The following is a 22,332-nucleotide window of genomic DNA, read 5'->3' on the forward strand; positions in this document are numbered from 1 at the left end:
AGATGTTCCAGTGTAGCTGTACATTTGTGGTCTTTCCTTCTGTTAGGAATTCTTTTATACATTCAGGTTTCATATAGTGCATAATTCATCTTCAATCTACATGTTGCAGCATATTCCCATTCTATTTATATGTATTTTTTTGTATTGCCTCCCTCTTTTCTTTTTATTGCAAATCCTTTTAAAAAAATACAAAAAAACCTTGGGCTATTCACAGCTACATGTTGCTCACACATTACTCTGTGTGTTGGCTAAAGCTGTTTGTGCCACAGGCTTTATTTTGGGGAAGTCTGCAGACAAAGAAATAAGATTACTTTTCGTCAACTGAAATATATACATTTCAACATTGAGGGGAAAGAGATTTTATTTATTCTATAACTCCTTACTATGAGTGGCATGAAAATAAGCCCCCCTTTTTGAAACCCTATGTTTAAAAGTGACAAGTGCCCTATTCCTATGAGTTCAAGACACAGAGCCTGATTCTGCTCCCATTGAAATAAATGAGGAAAATCTCTGGGTGGAATCCGGGCCCCATTGAAGTCAATGGAAAAATTCCCGTTGATCTCAATAGGACAAGGATTTTATCCCCATTGATATCCATGGGAGCGCAGGGGGAAATCCAAGCCCTGTAAGCCATTAATTCATATAAGACTGTCTGTGAGCTAAGAGGGCTAGAAGTGACTCAATTTCTGAACCTTCATAACTGCAATAAAGGCCCACTCCTGTAGTTCTTATGGAGGCAAAATTCCCATAAAAGAGTTGGATTTATGCTGCCACAATATGACAGGGCACAACTAGAGAGTACCAGAAATGTATGCATTTGGGAGAATTTGCCCCAGTAACAGTTTTAACCACCTTTCAACTTTTGTTTGGTATCTTGGGTGTATTTGCATCTTATAATTTGAAAGAAGTATTTTTCCCTTCTAAAATATTATACCTCACTCTACTCAGTTTCCTTAAACAAAAACAAAAAAAAAAAAAAACAATTTCAGGCTTTCTGTATGAGACCATGACAAAGTGATTTTATAGCCAGTACTGAAAGTGACTAAACTTGACAACAATTGTATTTCATGACAACCTTTGCTTTCATGTCCCCAGCCTGCTTTCCTATCATCAGGGTGTTTTTTTTCCTTTCTCCCTCCCTCCCCCCGCCCCCCCCGAACCCTCAAATGTGAGCTATTCCATATCTCTGCATTGGCTGGAAACAAATCCCTTTACCAGAAGTGCATTTTAATGGAGAGCATGCCTCAGTTAAGTCACCAGAACCTTAACTGTATAATATTCAATTTCTTACCAACCCAGAACCAAAGCTTTTCATTGAGAGCCATGTTCATAAGGGTAGTGGAAGAATTACTATTACAGAACTAAACCAGATTAGGGGGGAATGTGAATTAGATTTGGTAACAGATGGTGCTGTGGAAATTAAAGGTGCTTTGCGAATGGAAGCGACAGCAGCTTGCCTCTTTTTCTCTCTGTCTCTCTCTTTCATGCACTTGATAGACGGGTATAAATCACAACAATCCCGTCTTGACAGCCAATTTCGAGAATTTGATCTGGTTAAAGACATGGCTTTCCTGCTCCACTCACTGAAACCAGCTTCTATTTTATTTTTATACAGCACCTTGTCATATTTAGGAAAATGGAATCACCTGCCTCCCTTTAATGAAATTTTCTGTAATTACAGTTTTAGCTCTTTAGAGTTAATTACTTTTCCATTCAGCCTGAGTTCTCAGACTGTCTCACTGGTTTTTTTTTCCTCCCCCCACCCCACTCTCATTCATATTGCTTTAATTTTTGTAAAGATGCTGTTCATTGTTGGAAATTGTTGTCAGATCCATTATAATTAAATCATAATTATCAAAATCATTATTGTGTAGGGAAAAAGCAATGCAAACAATTGTTGAAGTTATTGCATCTTTTTTGACAGTGGGGAGAAGCCTTTTTGGAAACACTCTCATGTTCAGGATTTTTTTGGTTTGTTTATTAAACTAGATCCAAGAAGCACATGGAGAGCTAGATAACAAATGCTTTTCTTGTAAGTGAAAGCCACTCAAATTGATGTGGACACAGTGGCAAAATGAGGACAGACACATGCATGGAATTAAGCGCAGGTTGCAACTGATATTAAACTAGTGGAGGGGCATGACCCACCCATCACCCATACTCTCCAGGCATTTAATTGGTTTCAGTGCAGGGGTTACAGGGCTGCTTACTATATAACCCATAACACAAGGTAGGCACTCCTCAGCCTACCCCCCAGGACTCCTCTTTCTTTGAGTCCTAGCACCCTCCCCACCATGAGGGGGACAGAGGGTATAGCAGGGTGGGAATCTCAACCCGTTAAGGCCACAAGGTCTCACCCTATCACAGAAGCCGAAGGCCCATCACTAAAATCCCAGGTCTTTTACTGCTGGGAACAGTTCATTTTATTCTCTTAACCACACTGGGAACTGGGTGCAAGTGGCAATGAATAAACAGCACACCCCTATATCTCAGTTGGGTACTAAGTGCATTCCTACTTAACCCACCGAGACTTGAAGGCGGTGCAAGGCAGGCAAAAAACTCCCTGATCCTCTGCCAATGGGCCCATGGAAGAAAAAAATCCTTCCAGACCACCTAAACAAGCGAACCACTAGACCCGCAGCATCTGTCAGTCTGGGTTCACATTGCTAGTTTGATTGGATAGGGTGGTGCTGGTGGAATGGAGCCAAAAGAGGATCCATATGGCTGTTGTGCTGGGCTAAATACTGGGTACCAGAGTCCCAAGGAAGGAGATACCTACTATCCCTTGGATAATGTTTCCCTCCCTTGCTACTGGGACTGTTCCCCTTTCACTGCTGGCCCCATCAAGTTCCCCCATCCGTTGATGTGGCTGGGGGGCTTTTATCTGCCTATAGCTATTTCTGCAGCCTCTGATACCACATTTTTCAGAAAAGATCAGGATAAAATTCCAGAGCTGCTGTTTGTTTATGTAAAATCTTGTCTCCTATTCTAGGGTCCAGATTTTAAATTCAGGCCTCTGGGTGCTGAATATAATTCACTTTTTGCAATTAGGGTGGCAAATTTGAAAATGAACAAACAGACACTATGCTTCGTGACTTGGAGATTCCTCACCGTATGCCAAAGGTCTCCAAAGTGAAAAAGGGGACAAGAAAAGAAAATGGGGGAGAGGGGCAATTTCTGTCAGGAATTGGAGAAGATTCTCAGAGCTGGCAACTAACAGTTGGTAGAAATAAAGCTTCCTACTGGCAGTCAAATCAAATGTAGTAACAACTCAGCGACTCCCTGCTGCTAGCTGCCAGCATGGTGTAACACACAGGGACAAACATTCACTTAAACACTGATTGCAGGAAAACGTCATTTTCCAACTCACCAAGTATTTTACACATATACACACGGTGGTGTGTGTGCATGTAGGGAGAGGAGGTGGGCCGGAACTGGGACCAACTGGGTCATTTACTTCATAACTTTTCATTCTAACTCTTTAAGGAACTCAGGATCTGATATCATTCCTATCATGCTCTTTCTAATTGTTCTTCAATAGCACACTGATTTGGGTGAACAAATTATAATTAATCTATAGAAAATCACTGAGGGAATTGGATGTACATTTGAGCACACACACGCACACACACTCTCTCCCTCTCAGAGAGTCAGCAGAAAATCATTGAGACAAATTGTGGAAGCTATGATGACACAAACTTTGTCTGTCCTGAGACTTATGGCCATTTTCTTCTCATCTCCCCCCTTTCCCCCCCCCCCCCCAGTGACAAATGACAACTAGGTCCCTGTGATCTGTAGTACTGGCTTTCTGACTGGTACAAGTAACTGCTTTTGATGCTAAATCATTTCAAAATAATCCTTCTTTGGAAAGCCTGTTACGTTCTGGAATAAACCTTTGGTTATTTTTGTAGTTTGTGGAGGTTCTTTTCTTGAACTAGATGAATGCAGTGTTGATTTTCTTTTACTATTTCAATTGATTTCTTTTAATTAAAAAGAATTCCCAGAATTAATAGTTAGGAGATGCCTTGTCACTTTAACTTCTCCTGAGGCTGGAAACATCAGGTGAACTCCGCCTGATATCAATAGAGAATAATCTCAGATAATATAATTTTAGATCACAGAAAACCAGCTGGATTTTTAACCAGCTGGTGTTTCACTCTGTCCTAATGTGTGACATTAAATAAAATAGTTGGCTCATAATTTGACAATAAAATTTAATAAACGTGTTGTTGTTCCCAGTCTTTATACTTATTCTCACAGAATGATTCTTGGCTACCATTCTAGTAGTCATGTTCCAGCCTTCCCACTATACCTCTTTGCAGCATAGACAATCTCTTAATATAAATTTGTACAACTCCTGGCACAACAGGGCCCCAGCTTAGCCGAGGCCTATAGGCACTACTGTAATACAATTATAAATAACAAGATATGGGATTTAAAACCAGCAAACAAACAGGGAAGTTAAATGTAAAAACCAGCATTTGAATAATATCACAATTGTGGCTCTAAATAACAACCATATTCCTATTTTATAGGAACAAAGGAGGAAGGAGAAAATTAAGAACTGAGAATCAACCTTAACTTTTTGCTTGTTCGCTATTGTTGATCTGTGTCGGAACCTTCATACATTGTGTACATCAGTACACACATGCGTTCCCTTATGGATGTGAGTTTCAGACGCCCTGGAAGGATTTTCATTTAGCTGTCATCCGCTTCTCGTGTTGGTTCTCTTCAGTGTGTTCCTTCCTTTGAGTGCTTGAAAACTGAATTGTCTGAACACAAGAAAACTTTATTGATCCATATTTCTATTTGAAAGACTTAAGATTTGTAGAAGTGGGCGACTTTCTTTTCTTCAGAAAGCTTACTACAGAGGAGGTCTGTTAGTAGCATAGTAAATCTCAACAGATGAATAAATGTTACAGGCGCATATACAATATTAGACTTCAGTTTGTGACATATAGCTGCAGTTTTTTGCTTACGTGTTAGAGGCTTCCTGTGTGTCATAGTGACATACACTGTTGCCCATTATCTCCAGTGTAACTTGACCTGCTTCTTATCCAGACACCTGGTGTGTTGGCTCAAAGGTGCAAGGTCATTTATTTTTCTTCCCTCTGAACTTTTTGTTCCCAAGAGAGTGCCTGGGGCACAGAACAGTGCTTGTGTGATGTGATAAAATTTAAATTTTGCTGCCTGCAATTGCTGCACATTTAAACCTTACAAGTAATTTTAGGATTCATGTCATGGTCTTTACGATCTGTGGGCTCAGTATGCTAGAGAGACTGTGCATGTCTAAGGATACATTTAATTAAAGCTGCATTAGCGCATGTATACAGACTTGTTAAAACACTTGGTTTATCTCAATAATATTGATTAAATAGCAGTAGTTTGTTTAATCTAAGTGTATTTTTGCTATTATTACATTACTTCAAAGTAATCAGGGTAATAGTAATCATCAGTGAAATATCACGTTAGTTATAAAGTAATGCCATAAGAATTGATTTGAACTTGGCAGGAAAAGAAAGCTCTTGCGCATATAGTGCCAAAGCCCGGTTTAGATTATTAGAATGAGAGTTTTAAGCATAATCTCAGTTTGTATAAACAGTATGTATTTTATAGGCTTATAGGTTACTCTATACTAGATCAGTATCCATTATATCAAGGAACACCTCAGGTAGTTAATTATGCAAAACATCCTGTATGTAATTACACAGTATTATTATGCATTTAGCAGTTTTATTGATTTGCCAGTTGCTCGCTTACAGTATTTAGAGCTATAAACAAGAGATGCTCACCCTAAATTGAAATAGGTCCAAGGAAATGAGCTAAGGATAAATTACACTAGTATGCATTACTGCATCAGATCTAATCCTTAAGCGCAAAAACTGTCAACAATGATCATTTGCAACATGTTGTGATATCACAGGACCACTTGCTTCCCATTAATAAAGTTTATCAACCAGGAAGTGCGGGGAATCAACTTGCAAGAGTGAGGAGAAATTGCGATTGCTTTACATAAATTAAAAATGTAGGGAAAAAAGGTTAAAAATATTCTCCCTAACTTTACAGGGCATAGAATTATTACATTTGAGTCGATAGTTGGGAAAATTTGCAGTTTTTAAAAATAATGCAGTTCTGGTGAAGTTGAGAGTCCTGGGATATTGGCCTTTGAACTGAAAATGAATGATTGTGCATTCTTCTGTGGTGTGGCTTAGTAGGTTACATGCAGATTCATGGTACCAGTTGGGAAGCTGGAATTTGGCTTCAGATTCTTGATCTCCAGGTAACATGGGCTGCTGCTTGCAGCAACTTGATGTCTACATATACTGCTTCCACAGCTCCAACAGTCAGCAGTGCTGACATCAGCCCTGGAGAGAGCTGTTTGCTTGCTTCAGCACGCTTGATAGTGATGGAATGATGGAAACTGCTAGAAAAATTTAAAAGGCAGAAGAAACTTAGATTTTAGAGAAGTTGCTCAAAATTTGTAAAACAATGTAGAAAGTCATGTCCATCTTTTTGGCGACAAAGTACTCCTCAGTAGGCCATGCGTGGATGTTTGTTAATAAAGGCCTAATGCATAACATGGGTGTGTGTGGTGGTGGAGGGGTCAGGATTAGCAATGCTTACTTTGCAATTAATGATCTCATCCATTAGGTTAACCAGGCAGACCTTAAGATATTTCTTATTAAAAGAAGGAATCCTTTCTGTTCCTTCCCCCAACTAAGCCAGTGCACCTTAATGCAATGATGATATGTTAGACCCAGCAGTTGTCAAAGCACCGTATTACTGTGATGCCATAATGACACCCTGTCTCTGTAAAGTAGTCATGTTTTCTAAAATCACACGTTGCACCGTTGATTTCTGACATGACACTTCATTCAGTCGCTTTCTCTTTCTTCGGCATCACCATTCTCTGACAATAGCAGCTGGTGCCCATTTTCCTACTAAGTGATTCACATTTTGCCACTTTACTAGAGTGCAATTAGCTGAAGCAGAAAAAAAATGCTCATTGTAAAGTAGTTCAGCTGAAATTGTAACTCAGCTCTGTAACAAGAGCTTGTGAGAGAAGTCTGGAGGTGACTTGGGTGTCACTGCAAGAGGCAAAATTTTGGTTTCCTTCCACACAAATACTTTTTCTCTTCCATTCAAAGGAACAAAATATAGGAAATCTCTGGTGCACGCCTCACTGTTCTCTGTCTATTGATTTTGGTACAGAAAGTGAAACGTTACTAAAAGGCAAACACAGCGTATGAGAGGAAGGCTGGTCTGTGTGGTTAAAGTGTGGCCCTGGAAGAATGGCAAGCTGGGTTCTATTCCTGGCTCTGTTAAAGACTTCATGTGTGATCCTGGGCAAGGCTTTCTTGCCCACTAAACAGGGGGGATAGCCCTGCCTCACAGGGGTTTTGTCAGTCGACCACAATTGATGTTTGAGAAGCATGTTGGAAGATAGTGGACGGATGGCATTCTTAAAGTGCCTGTGTATAAGTGTGTATAATAATTCCTATCTCACTGGCTTGTTTATAGAAGTTACAATTAACACACTACAGTATCTGCAGTACCAAAGAAAATCTCCTTTACAATAGAAAATAACTGTGACATCTCATATACCATTATGTGGAACCTTGGTAAATGTTTGTTTGTTTGTTTGTTTGTTTATTGGTGACCAGTGCAATTACTGGGACAAAGGGTCGCTCTGCTCTAAGTTACGGCATCACTGCAGCACTGTTGAAGTCAGTGGGGCTGTGCCGGTGTAACATGGAGCAAAATTTGGCCCATTTTCCAATCCCAGGATGTCATTATTTGTTTGTTATTTTTATTCTTTTACATATGTCAAATAAGGGAAGGATGGCGAAAACAAGATTCTAACCAAATAGCCTAATCCTGCCGTCTTGGTTGTGGAAAAGCACCCGTTGACTTGAGTGGTGGGAGAGTTTTCTCCGCTAAGACTAATTGGGCCCAATTATTTTATACGTTCCACTAGGACATTGATACTGATTTAACCAGTGTCAGCATTGTCAATATCATTAGCAGTGTAGCAGGTAGATAGCAATATAAATGTAATGCCACTAACACCTTCATTAGTGATATTTAGAAAATTCCTGGCCTTGTAGAAAAATGTGGCATGCAAAATATCTACCACTGTTTTATTTAAAAAGCTATTTTAAGTGGTTTTAAGTGCATTTGCTAGCATTCCCTCTCTATAACTTTCTACCAAAAGCATTGGGCCAAATAGCTAAACTTTGCTCAGATGAAGGATTTTTGCATCTTGGCATTATAGCAGACATGAAGGGATGTAAGATGTATTATTAAAGGTTTGAAATGGCCTGGCTGTTTTCCTAAGAATCTGTTCTCCCTTGGATGCAGGCATGGGACTATTATTAGAACAAACTGGAGTTGCTGTCTTTGTGGGCACTGAATGGATTGTGAACCCAAAGTCAGCAATGTTGCCAGTTTTGTTCATGAGTAGCTGAGAGAGGTTTTAGAAAGCACATGTGGGTATACCCTGTACGGGGAGATTTTGGCAAACCAGTAAAGTGCCTGAAACCACTATTGCTTATTGCTAAAAACAGCCAACTCAGAAAGAACCCTGGGTAACATACCCCACCTCCAGTGGAGCTATCATTCATTTGACTTAAAATAATAATAAAGAAAAAACAACGCACCAAGACTTTAAAATAAATATTGTACACTTTCATATGAAACATGTTATTTCTATTCATATAACTTAACTAAATTTAGGTTTTTATTAATCCAATGTGACCTAAAAAATTCTGCATTAACAGCACAATCTGGAATTGGGCTTATTCTCTTTGAATGCAGATAAAGCCATCATCTTGAAAATAGCTCTTTCTGACAAAAAGGTGTTCTTTTGAAATAAAGTCTTATTCACTACATTCCTCTTAGAGTTAATGTGAATTTTAGTGCCTCTAATTTTAGATTGAAGTGAAGTCTAGAATAAAACCCACGAGCTGACAATTGAATTTATAGATAGTTGTGAATATTTCAGGCTCGAATAATAGAGCTGTAGACTTTCAGAGACATAGAGGAAGAGAGAATTAAGCTCCAACTGTAGTTTTAGAATATAATGCAATTGTGTCTAGGAAGTCTTCAGTGTAATGAGCTAAGTAGTAATTAGGAGGCAACATTCTTACTGAGATCTGGTTCAGGCATTATTCCAAATGTTTAGTGAGATGACTTGATGATGGCCCAACCTGTCAAAGGTGTAGATCAGCGGTTTTCAAACTTTTTTTCTGGTGACCCACTTGAAGAAAATTGTTGATGCCCGTGACCCAGCGGAGCTGGGGATGAGGGGTTTGGGATGTGGTAGGGGCTCAGGGCTGGGGCAGAGGGTTGGGGGTGCAGGGATGAGGGCTGTGGGGGTGAGAGCTGCGGGGTGGGGCCAGGAATGAGGGGTTCAGGATGTGGAAGGGGGCTCTGGGCTGGGGCAGGGGGTTGAGGTGCGGAAGGGGGTCAGGGCTCTGGGCTGGGGGTGCAGGCTCTGGGCTGGGGCCAGGGATGAGGGGTTTGGGATACAGGAAGGGGATCTAGGTTTGGGGGGCTCAGGGCTGGGGCAGGAGATTGGGGTGCAGGGTTGGGGCACGGGCTTACCTCAGGCGGCTCCCGGTCAGCGGCGCAGCGGGGGTGCTAAGGCAGGCTTCCTGCCTCTCCTGGCACCACGGACCACACTGCACCCCGGAAGCGGCCTGCAGCAAGTCCTGCTCCTAGATGGAGGCGCGCAAACGGCTCTGCATGGCTTTCGCCTGCAGGCACCGCCCCCTCCAGCTCTCACTAGCCGGGAGCCAGTGCTCGGGGCAGGGGCAGTGCACAGAGTGCCGTGCCCCCCTTCCCCCGCCTAGGAGTCGGACCTGCTGCTGGCTGCTTCCGGGGCGCAGCGCGGTGTCAGAACAGGTAGGGACTAGCGTGCCTTAGCCGGGCAGCGCCGCCAATGGGACTTTTAACAGCCCGGTCGGAGGTACTGACCAGAGCCACTGCGACCCAGTGCCTTACATTCCGCGACTCAGTACTGGGTCGTGACCCGCAGTTTGAAAACCACCGGTGTAGACGGCTCTTGAGTCTCTTCCATTTGAAAGTGGTGCAATAACGGAGAAATAAAATCAGCATGAAACACGTGCCTGTTGTCCACGCACTGCCAATGTCACAAATATACATATATCCTTTCTTTGGTTTGCTTCTTCAGGGAGTTGAGCAACTTTTCATCCACTGAAAGCTACTATTTTCCTATCTCCTTGCAGTGGTTAGTTTGAACTGTACTTCTGTACTCCTGTGCACCAATCCAGTTTTCACTCCTGAAACTGCAGCCAAGAGCAGATAAACCTTGATTAGTACTAGAAACTGCCAGTTCAAAAACCAGTAGAGTAGCTGTTAACCTATACCGCATTGGAGATCAGATCTTGAGCTTGTGAAGAGGAGAGATAATATTTTGGTTCTGACAGTATAGTAGGAGAAACCCATTTTTTCACCAGATAAGACAACATGCATTTGGACAACTAATTAGTCGTTGACTTAATATTAAGTAATCAAATAATGATTCTGGGAATGGGAAGGTGACATCAGAGTTTGTACTCTAATAAATTATTCCCTAAACTAGAGCAAATTCACCAGTAGGAATCTTGCAGAGAGGAGAATGTGCCACCAGCAGAGACTAGAGAATATATAGTTGTGCTCCTATGGTTGTAACAGTGATGATTTTATGCATGGAATCGCAACAAAAGGAAGGCTAAAGAAAGGCCAGGCACTTGTATTCAAGAAAAGGACCTCTAGTTGGTAGATTGTGAAAGAGTTAATTGATATTTTTTATCATAGCTGTATAAAATTCAGTGTCACAGAACGAGAGAGAGAGAGAGAGAGACCATGTTTTAGTACCCTAATAACTTCTAACTCTAGTCTAAGATCATAATGTATGTGAGAGCGGTCCAGTAATTATAAGGTAATAAGTGGAGTGGTGGTGTAAGTGCTCTAAATTAAAAGGAATTTGCAGAGCTGCTGTAAGTCAGTGCCGACCCGCTTTCTTTCAAACGTTGACTTGAGAAAAGTGCTTAGCCCAGAGTGCAAGTAGAGAGACAAGAGAGAGCTATCTATTAATTACAGCACTCATTAACAGTGACGCGTACAAGGCAGCAGATGCAGAAGGAAAGGCATGCACTAGTGCAGGGTGGCAAGGGGATTCTCCGCCTCCCCCTTCCCCCCACTAGTTCTTGAGAAAAGGACAACACAAGCAGGTGGTCCAAAGCAATAAGGTATTTTTAAGGATTTAACCTTCCCATTTCCTTGGTTTATGTGCTGACACAGAATGGTTTTGCTCCCTCCCCATCCCAAATAAAAATAGTGTTTAGGTGTAGTGAGTGAAGTTTCCACTCATCAGTCTGTTGTTTGTTTCATATTCACATGCAATTTGTTTTTGATATTCTTTTTGGTAAAATTCACCCCAATAACCAAGGCCCTATGACCACCTAAATCCCACTTTGAATATAGGGTAAATCTTACTCTAAGTGGATGTTTCTAGTGAGGGGCCAAATTCTGATCTTGATTACTGTGGTGTAAGAATAAACTGAAATCTAGTTGCTGAATTTCATTCTGATTTACACCGGTGAATTTGGCTCCAGAGCTTAAAGCTGCATCTGAATTTTATTATGGCACATAAATGTGAGCAAGAGAAGAGCTGTAATATCTCAAAACTGATGTGAAATTATTTTAAGTCTGCCAAATTGCCTGCTGCAAATGCAACTACACTTGATTTTAATGTGGTTGTTTCCAAAACAATAGTGTATAACCACATGTGGGTGGGCTTATATAGTGGTTGCATTCAACTGAGAAAAAGTCATCAGAGACTTGTTCGTCTGTGAACTGGGAGTGACAAAGGCTTTGCCCAGCACGCTATTTGCCACTGTGGCTTAGTAATCACAATAACAGACAGCGAAGGTAATATCTGATCATAACCTTTCTAAATATTATGCTATCCTCCAACCTCCTGCCAAAAAAGGACAGTTAGTTTTACATACGGGAAAGAAAAGGAAAGAGGGTGTGTTTTTTTTTTTTTTCTTGAGAGAGAGCTAATTTGTCAGATCAAGTGTCTTGTGTCTCTGCTTCACGTGCTCAGTTCTGAAAACAAGAATTAAGAAATAGGGCAATCAAGGATCTCACCCTTTGAAAGATAAAACTTTTATCCATTTCCTCCTTTTTTTTTTTAACCCAGAAAGTAAAATGTAAAATGTCAGCTCCTCTAGAACCGTGGATATATGGGGTGCTGGCATAGTTATTACTGGTTAGTCTGAGGATAATGGCTAAAAAGTAATTGCAGTCAGAGATGATGAATCATCCAACTTAGATTTTGTGAAACTAGTGTCCAACCTTAATTATTTGTTAGAATCCTGAGGTGATGTTACTTCATTACTAAATAGCTATACCTAATAAAGAAATTTTAATAATAAAAAGTAATTGGGAGACTTATTCTTCAATTCCGTGGTCAGATCAATAGATGATGCAGTTATGCTTTATTGAAAAGTGCTGACGAACAGTAATTACTGAGCACAACATTTATCACTTCAAACTCAGAAATGTTTGATTCTGTCGATAGTGGAATTTATGCAAGGAAAAATGCAGTGGGGGAGGGGAAAATGAAATAAATTCTAATAATCAAATGGGTTTCTGAATTCCTGACTCACTGGATGACAAGTTCAAAATTTAGAGAGTTGGTTTGAAATCGACACGCAGTCTAGCAGAAAGAACGGGGAGAAAAAAGGGTTTGGTCTCTTTAAAGTTTTTGTTTACTGCCTGTCTGAAGCTTTGATAAAGCTCTGTCATGCCCTTATGCTGATTACCTTCATGTAGAACAAGAGGTATTGACTAATGAATGAATGATGTGCGGTCCCTAGCCCTTGCAGAGCAATCTTAAAGAGCGCTGTCTTTAATACACAGATTCTTCTCTCTCCCTCCCTCCCTCCCTCTCCCACAATGCAGGCTTCTCTGCAGAATGTCAAGCAAAGATCGACACATTGATTCCAGCTGTTCGTCATATATCAAGACGGAACCATCAAGCCCCGCCTCTTTGACGGACAGCATCAACCACCATAGCCCTGGTGGCTCTTCAGACGCCAGCGGGAGCTACAGTTCAACCATGAATGGACATCAGAATGGGCTGGACTCACCACCCCTCTACCCTTCCGCTGCAGGGCTTGGGGGCAATGGGCCCGTCAGGAAACGATATGATGACTGCTCTAGCACCATTGCTGAAGATTCACAGACCAAGTGTGAATATATGCTGAACTCGATGCCCAAAAGACTGTGTTTGGTGTGTGGTGACATTGCGTCAGGGTACCACTATGGGGTGGCTTCATGTGAGGCCTGCAAAGCTTTCTTCAAGAGGACAATTCAAGGTTAGTGCTGATCACCACTTCTTTCTTGTCCAAAGTAAAACTTTACAACCCTGTCTAACTCCTGTTCCTTCTCCCTCCCATAAATTGTTTCTTTATATTTACAGTATCTGGTCCTACAGATTTTACTCATGCAAAACTCCTTCGTTCTTCAGTGGGAGTTTTGTCTGAGTAAGGACTGTAATTCTGGGCCTACAATCATTTCTCTTTTTACTGTCAAAGGTAGGCAAAGCTATTTGGCACCCTACGCATTTTCAGATTTTTTTTTTCCATAGAGATCCCCATGGACACTGATAAATAATTGCTGTTAAGAAAACTGGTTGTTTTCTGAAGGTTGCCATGGCTACCTCTTGAGTGGGCCTCCTTCAACATACCCTTGTTGTGCATAAGCATCGTGTGGCACATCTTGCTTTGAGCTGTAGCACTGCAGCACTTAAATTGTTAGAGAAATCCAGTTTATTTTTTTAAAACTATAATCCATTTAAAGACAAAACCAAATGTAATGCTATAGTGTTTTGGGTGCTTCAGTGGATTAGTCACTGGCCTTTCACCTCTAAGATACTACTCCAGCCTTAACCAGATTCACCAAATATCTGTCAGATTACATCCTAAGTGAAGTAAGTTAGCAGGCTTTGGTCTCTGCCTAATAGCCCACATAACAAACTTGTTCCTGATGCTCATTACATATTTTGGCATAAGTAAGTATGAATGGGACAATTTGCATGTCCATTGTTCTAGCTGTGGAACCAATGGAGTCCAAATAACCTTCTGTCCTCCTTTAGATATCGTCGTCTCAAGCAGAATTGCAGGTGCTTTGTTTAGAGAATGTGAAGCCATGCCTGGTCTGTAGTTATTATACAGGAACTTAGTGTCACATTGAATTAAGGTCAGGCTTGGGTGCCTAAAATTAGGCACCTAAAATCCCATATTTGGACACCTAAATAAAAGGTGCTTGATTGTCAGATGTGCCGAATGCTCAGTGAAGGCAATAGGAGTTGGTGGGGAGAGGCGGAGGCTCAGTACCTTTGAAAATAAGGCCACTTTTCCTGAAGAGCTTAAATTTGGATTTAATTATCCAACTCCGGGCATTTACATTTGAAATTTTTCGCTGAAGTGTCTCAAATATGTAACTAATTATTTAATGTAAAATTGAGGGACAGATAATATATGTTGTTTTGATTTAACCATTCCCAGAAGGTGGTTCTGGAGCCCTTTAGGAGCCTTGAGAATCCCCCCTTTTGTTTGTCTAATTCCCCTTTTGCCTCTCCCCTCTTCCCCCCAAGACTTTGCATTGTTGCAAACATACAATCCCTCCCACTGAGGAGTGCCAGATGCTGCTGCTTCTGAAGCCTTCTGGAGGTCAGGTGTCTTTTGCAGAACAATGCGAGACACTGCGTTCCCTGATGTGGCTGAGTGGTGGCTTCCACTTGTCTCTCAAGTGCCTGCTTGTGAGCAAAGAACGCTGATGTGGATCAGCAACATTGGGCTCTCAGGCAAAACTCCTGTTGAAATCAATGAGACATTTTCACACTAGAGAATCAACTGGAAGGTTTTTTTGGATGAGGAGTACTGGATTGGACGTATAACAGGACATTGTATTCCTGTTATCTAGCTAGATACCAGACAATGATTAAGAATATGTTACTGGAAGTTTAACATCCCTAGAGTAAACACCTACACCTCTACCTCGATATAACGCTGTCCTCGGGAGCCAAAAAATCTTACCGCGTTATAGGTGAAACCACGTTATATCGAACTTGCTTTGATCCACCGGAGTGCGCAGCCCCGCCCCCCCCCCCGGAGCACTGCTTTACCGCGTTATATCCGAATTTGTGTTATATCGGGTCGTGTTATATCGGGGTAGAGGTGTATATTATTGCATACTTGTTCAACCTTCAGTAAATATATCCCTGATTCAGGAAAGCACTCAAGCATGTGATTAAAGTTCAATTAAAGTCAATGGAACTTAAGCATATGCTTAAAGTTAACACATGCTTAAGTGCTTTACTGCATTGGGGCCTATGTTAGTATAAGACTGTCATTGGATGTTAATGAAATAGCCACTGTTTGGTCCAAATTCCAAAGAGAAACACTGGATTGCAGTTGTCATGGGTCTGATTTTCAGAAAGTTGAGGCCCAAGTTCCCTAAACTTTGCAGGCACTTTGGGCAGTTATCATACATGTAGTTAGATCCATTTGTTCATTAAATATCCAGCTTGAGTGCACAGTTATGGCAATTGCACATGTAGAAAGTGCATGCTGACCTCAGGCCTCGGCTTCGTAATAATCAAACCTTTTGAGTTAAATAATTTCCTTTGACCTTCAAGAACGTTATCAGCAAAGCTCAACAGTTTATACAATGGAGGAGCAGATATTATGGAGCTGTTAAACTTCAATTAACATGGCTTTAATAAAGAACTGCTATTTGATTACCATGCAATAACTATCCTACAAAACAGATATACAATTATTTTAGATTTATCGTCATTAATAAAAAATGCCACTAAAATCTTTAACTCAGTCAAGTCTTGACTTCAGTTTTACACCACACCATAGACAGCAAGGTGCTGGGTCCTGAAGCATAAGTCACAGATTTCATTCTCCAAATTAGCTCTCTGGACTTGTCCACCTAGCTCGAGTTATAACTGGCAGCTGTGCAAAAGCTTTCAGTAGGGATACAGCACTAGCTGCATCAGCACGTATCACTGCACAGTAATATAAAGACAAAAAATGCAATGGTGTAAATAAAGGCATTGAATGGCACAGTAATAAGGGAATTCAAAATAGGGCTAGAAAGGTGCCACCTTATATGACAAGGCGGTGCCTTCATTCAAGTTATTGACTAAAGGTCCAAGCCAACAAAGTGATGAGTGCTTCCAAATCCCGTTTAAGATAATGGAAGTTGAGCACTTCAGTGGGTCAACCCCCTAGCACATTATAGGTGAACTTAAGTAACTAAGGCAAAGGTACTCTTTATAATTCTAGGGGCAAATTTTACCTTTGAACGTGTATGAATGGCTCTCTTGATTTCTTTGGCAGTCGTTTGATACAAAGGGCAGAATTTGTCCCTAATATTCCTAAAGGCAATTTCTCACTGTATAATTTCACTTTGTGGTTCACATCACACTTCGCCTCCTTCTCCATCTGTTTAAAAAAATTAGTTGATAATTGAATAAGCATAAATAAGAAAATAAATATGCACAAAGAGGAACATAAATATAGAATAGAAAACAGGGGTGCTTAAAGAACCAACTACTAGGACTGAGTATATAAAAATTGCTTATCTCAAATGAAAGAATTGCTCCTTTCAAATGTTAATATTTCAATTCTGATGGGAAATTAATCATAGATTTCAGTGAAAAAAAGACCATGTTTCACTTATCAAACCTTTCCAAGTTATCATTCATAAACTATTAAATTAGCTCAGGCTGCAAAGCACAATGCCGCTCCTCATTGACATCACTGACAACACTCCCATTATCAGAGGGGTAGCCGTGTTAGTCTGAATCTGTAAAAAGCAAGAGGGTCCTGTGGCACCTTTAAGACTAACAGAAGTATTGGGAGCATAAGCTTTCGTGGGTAAGAACCTCACTTCTTCAGATGCAAGTCAGATGACTTGCATCTGAAGAAGTGAGGTTCTTACCCACGAAAGCTTATGCTCCCAATACTTCTGTTAGTCTTAAAGGTGCCACAGGACCCTCTGTTGCTTTTAACACTCCCATTGACTACAATGGAAGCAAGGCTGAGCTTGATAAAGTTAGGTTGAAGGTGAGCATTATGCTCACTTACAGCCTGATCCACTTTCCATTTTCCATTGCCTTTAGTGGAGCTGGATCAGCCCCGAGTAGGGGAATTTCACTTTAATATGAATTGTTAAAGGACAGTTTCACTAGTAACAAAAGTGACAGCTCCTTGCTTTCAGACAATAACGGTTTGCTCAAAATTTTATTTTTCAGTTTGAAACATTCCATACTTGTCCTCAGTCTGAGCTAATTTTGTTCTTAAATTTGAGGAAACTGCAATTAGTCTTTTTTGTGTGTGTGTGCTTTATAAGATGGGGGGGGGGGGATCTATCCTGAGTCCCTTTTTGAGTTTTTCAGGCAAATAATCCAAAACCAGCTGAATTTTGAAAAAATGTGTGGAAATAATTCTTGATGAGAGGTAGCAACTGTTTCTGGAAAATATTTTAAACTAAATAATTATGTGATTGATTGAAAAACCACAGTTGAATGTACACAATGACCATCTGCTTATAGCCTGAGTAGAATTAAATGAAGTTCTGCACACACATACACCCCCCATCTGACATCACATAAAGGAAGGGAGAACTGGATGTTCTCTCTGTTCAGCCGAGCACTTACAGGGTTGCTGCTCTTAGGTTGCTTCTTGGATAATTTACACGAGGGGTGACTGCAAATGTCTCAGAAATACATACACGCAGCCAAATCCACCGCCAAATTGGCTTAACATCAGGGACACTAGAAAATAGCAAGTGTTAGACTAGTCACAGGTCCATTGATTTTTTTTAGGGTCTCTATGCAGTTTTTGATGCATTCTGTGGTATCTTGAAAACACACCTTTCAATAAAATAAATAAATAAAGGGGCACATTTTCAGCCTTCAGGTAGCTGCATAGGCCTTGTGCTGGGCCTCTGACAGTGTTGCACGCCCTGTATATTTTGTAATTAACATTTAGCATCAAAGAGATCAAAAACCCATTTAACAAGACAAAAATTTGAATAGAAATTACTCCATATGCCAAATGTTGCCAAATTATTCTTGGTGTCGGAACATTAAATTTACTACTTCAAATTACACATTGTTGCATTTAATAATATATAGTTGCTCTGCCATCTCTTTGGGTTAAACTTTTATTAAGTTACATGCACAAAGGTCCTGTTGGTTTCCATGGGAACCGGATGGGGTCCATGGGCTTTGAAAGGTTCAAGTGTTTTCTTTTTTTCTCTAAATTGATTAACACCCCACCCAACCATCTCCTCAGTGATTGTCATCTTCAACCTAGCATGAAAATACAACAAAAAATACACAATTGTTGAGGCAGCAGCCTGGTGGGAAGATCTGTGGTGTAAAATTAATCATTGACCAAAGGGAAAATGCTACAAAAGTGTAAATATTTTGGAGTCACAATTGTCATGTTTCCAGATTCTAGGGTATTTTTTAAATTTATTTTTCATTAAAGGTGTTGGATGGACAGCACTGGAGACTGCAGTCTTCTATTAATGCATAGATAGGTAAAACATAGCTATTGAGTCCCTATTGTCTTTTAATCTCTATCTCATTTATGAGCCTTAACCCTGTTCAATCCTTGTCCATCTAAGGCAGCTAAGAAGCATTCCAACGTGGTCATCATCATTGGCTTGTGGACACATTTCCATTAGGAACTGGACTGAGACTTCCTTCTCATTTCACGTTGATTATTGAAGACCTTTCAGCTCCACAGTTCTGCAGTAGTATAGTTCCTAAAGTACATGTCAAACCTTGTTCAAACTATAAGCCAGACACCTTGGGTTGACCTCTTTAGTTATTCAAAGTTGTTTTTACTTTGTTAACGATCAGGTTTTTCAACCCTCTTTTGAGTGCCATGTTTACACATTGCTGAGCCAATTTGATCTGCAAATCTATGAACGCTTTACAGTAAACTTTTTTTTTTAATCAGCGAGGTAATCAGGAAAGATACAGCTACTTATGTAAATTCAGATATGGTGACATTTAAAATGGGTGACATAAAGTTTGGTTCTGGGTAGCATGTGACCAAAGTGGCTTCCAAAGGTTAATTTACACACTGCTCAGCTGACTCCATCTATAATGTCCACATAACGTTTTCTTGAGGAAATGAAAACAAATTAAATAAGACTTCATTGTTTTCCAGTATCTTAATCAGGATTGTGATTTTTATAAAACGGTAGAGGTGAGCGCTAGGAATCTTGGTGCTTACTTTTGAGCATCACCGAGCCATGGATCTTGGCTTTAGTGCAAAATGGCAGCCCGCCAGTGAACCTAACACTGTTACCTGAATCCAGCATTACCTGATTAATTCATTCACCTTCCTTATATAAGTAAAAGTCTTTGCATCAGCATTTCTTTCAAAGAATATTTAAGCAAGCAGTGAAACTATTGAGGAAGTATTTTTAATTCCCTTCCTATACATCCCTTCATCCCATCATCATGTAACTGCACAACTGTGGCATCAAAACAAGACGAGACAGTATAATATAAACATGCTAAAATCTGGGAACCAGAGAGAAATTTAAAAATGTAGTGCTGGTTCTATCATTTTTACTATCCCTGCTTCCTTTACGGCATTGTAAATTATATGCTGCATTTAGCTTAGCTGAAAATGGGAACGAGGACTGTTTCTGCCTGCTGTTTAAAACCCATCAGAAACACTGGAAAAGGAAGAGACAGATTAATAGTTCTAAGTACAGTGGCACCAACAGGTGCCATTATAATTAGGGCTAGTTCTCCATTTGTGTTATGAACTTGAATTTCTGAAAGTGTTTGACTCACCTGTAAAACACAGTATAGATTAAACTAGGCACACGAGGTCTTAGCCAGCACATGATTATTATTTTTTTAAATATCTGTCTATACATTTTCTAAAGTTAATTTTTATTGCTGGTGAAAGTTGCCAGATTGACAGCCCTGGAGACTGAAGTTCTCTGTGTATCCATGGACCAGCAACAAAGCAGGAGAAGTGCAAGCTTCTGTACACTTCCCTATCAATGTATTTCAACACTGACCTGGATGGAACATCACTAGCTTTGAGAGAAAACTGTCATACTCAGAGGCCCAGCCCTAGACCTATGCACCTACCTGAAGGCTGAAAATCTGGCCCTTCATTTATTTAGTTTAATTAAAACTTCAAGTTTTCAGCCTCCATGCTCCTTAGACATCTATGCTATGCCTGTCAAGGAGGTCATGATTCAGTAAGGTTCAGAACACATCTTGAGATGGCCTGAGTGCACTCATTTCCCACTGAAGACAGGTAAGTTGACTCCAGTGGGAGTCAACGACACTTGGCACATCTAGGAGGCATCAGTCCCATAGTGCCAGTTGTGGTGGTCTTTGTGATTTGGGATACTTGTTTACAGTAAAATTAGGCAGCTGAACCCATCATTTCATGTAATACGACACTGAACAATATCTTTACATTTTCTTCTCAAATCTGCATGTATGTTGTTTACTACTGGTGCTACAAAAAGTTTGAAAAGAATCTTTTTCAAGTTTTGAACATTTTGTTAGTTCTTCTACAACACTATACTGGCTTCTTTTTAAATGGAAATTTAGTGAGGGTCACATGCTGTAGACTGGATCCCTTGGCTAAATGTTTTGAGGTTGAGTATAGATGTTTCAAAATCAGCCACTCTTTTTGTTTTTCATTTTTAACAGACAAGGAAACTCTACTATTATGTTTAAGTGGTTTTAGAGACTTTAAAACTGAAGACCTTTAGAACCAAAATTATAGAACAATATCTAATTGTGCATGCGCAATTTTGTTATTGTGGTCAACTGGGTGAAAAAATGTGGACACATCATTTGTCGGCTTAATCAGTTACAGATGAGACATGACAGAATGTAGACCTCTAACTACAACATTAGAAGTGCACAGTTAGAGGCCTGGTTGAGGCCTCCTTAAGAACTTGTCAATTGGAGTTAAACTTAAAACTTCATACTTGGGTTCAATCTTTCAAAACCTTACTCCTGTGAGTATTTTTTTTTAGTCATGCAAGTAGTCACTTTGACTTCCAGTTCTATGTGCATGAAGAATTCAGACCTTAACCTCTGAACAAATCTTATTTGGTTCCTCAGTTCAGTTTTGTTAAGGTGTCAAAAATTCTGATGTATTTTCTAACCCAGTTGAGGCCTTCTTCCCCTACCCTGTTCCTAAGTCAACCTGGTACTTTTATAGTGCCCTCCTTCCCTCAGATTCTCTGAAAGTATTCTGTTCTGTTCAGATCCTTATACCATGCTCATCACTATGGTGTCTGAGCAGCATAGTCTAATCCACTCTCTCTCATAGTCGGGATCCTGTGACTAGCATTCCCCTCACTGCCTTTCTATGCTTCTTTTTGGTCAGTTTGATTCCCAGGCAGTTCCTCCCCCCTTCCTCCGCTATCTTTGTTGTAATCATGGCTAGCTGCTGTCTTCAAGGGCTTTCCTGGATTACAGAGTCCACAGAAAAGCGTGGGCAAGTTTTGAAGATGGCAGCCAGCCTAGGAGAGACCCTCTTGAAGGAGGAATCCAATGATATTTTTAATTGGGTATCAGCCAATGTAGGGGGTCCTATTAAGGATGAAGAAAACATTTCTCCAAGCTGATCCAAATCTTTAAAAAGAGTTTAGGTTGCAGAATTCTGCAGGAACAAAAAGTGCATACATAGGAATGCTTTTTGAATGTAAGTAGAAAGGACATGTCAGAAGGGTACATTAGATGGTTGTAATCAGTTTGAGACCGAGCCATTCCCTGGATTAGATCCCCTGATTTTATTCTGCTTAGTTTTCACTCCTCATTATTGACTCTACTTTCCCACCCAATAGAATTGTTACCTCATATGCCTTTAGAATTGCCTCTGCTTTCTTGCCTGTAGGTGGACTATTTTTCCTTCCAAACAGATTTTCCTCTTCTCTCTCAACCTGGATCTTCTTTTACATCTGTTGTTAGATTTCCTGAACCCCTTTATTCTTTCCTTCCCAGTGTGCAGCAGTACTCTAATGCCTTGAGTATTACACCTTCAAATGCTTTGAGTATTGCTTCAAGTGTGACTGAGGGGAATAAAACTCTGTGTGTGATTTCCCCCCCACCCCCAACTTGTTGCATAGGGAATTATAGGTTCGATTCAGTGAAGGTTTTAAGCACATACCTAACTTTAATTAATGGTATGCTTAAAATTAAACATGTGGGTAAGTGCTTTCCTCAACTGGGGC

The 22,332-nt window shown here is 40.3% G+C and overlaps 1 protein-coding gene across 3 annotated transcripts in view; it reads left to right on the forward strand.

Moving 5' to 3' along the window:
* Positions 1-22,332, forward strand: part of ESRRG (estrogen related receptor gamma) — a 437,669-nt gene that overhangs the window by 268,912 nt on the left and 146,425 nt on the right. For 2 of the 3 annotated variants that reach the window (XM_065400566.1, XM_065400565.1), the window contains exon 2: positions 12,976-13,391. In XM_065400566.1, coding sequence (XP_065256638.1) covers positions 12,989-13,391 — 403 coding nt within the window. In that variant the 5' untranslated portion in view covers positions 12,976-12,988. Of the gene's footprint in view, positions 1-12,085; positions 12,115-12,975; positions 13,392-22,332 lie in introns of those variants that run through there. The other variant, XM_065400567.1, reaches the window with a different exon arrangement.

Source organism: Emys orbicularis, chromosome 3 (assembly GCF_028017835.1).
Source record: "Emys orbicularis isolate rEmyOrb1 chromosome 3, rEmyOrb1.hap1, whole genome shotgun sequence".
Lineage (NCBI taxonomy): Eukaryota > Metazoa > Chordata > Testudines > Emydidae > Emys > Emys orbicularis.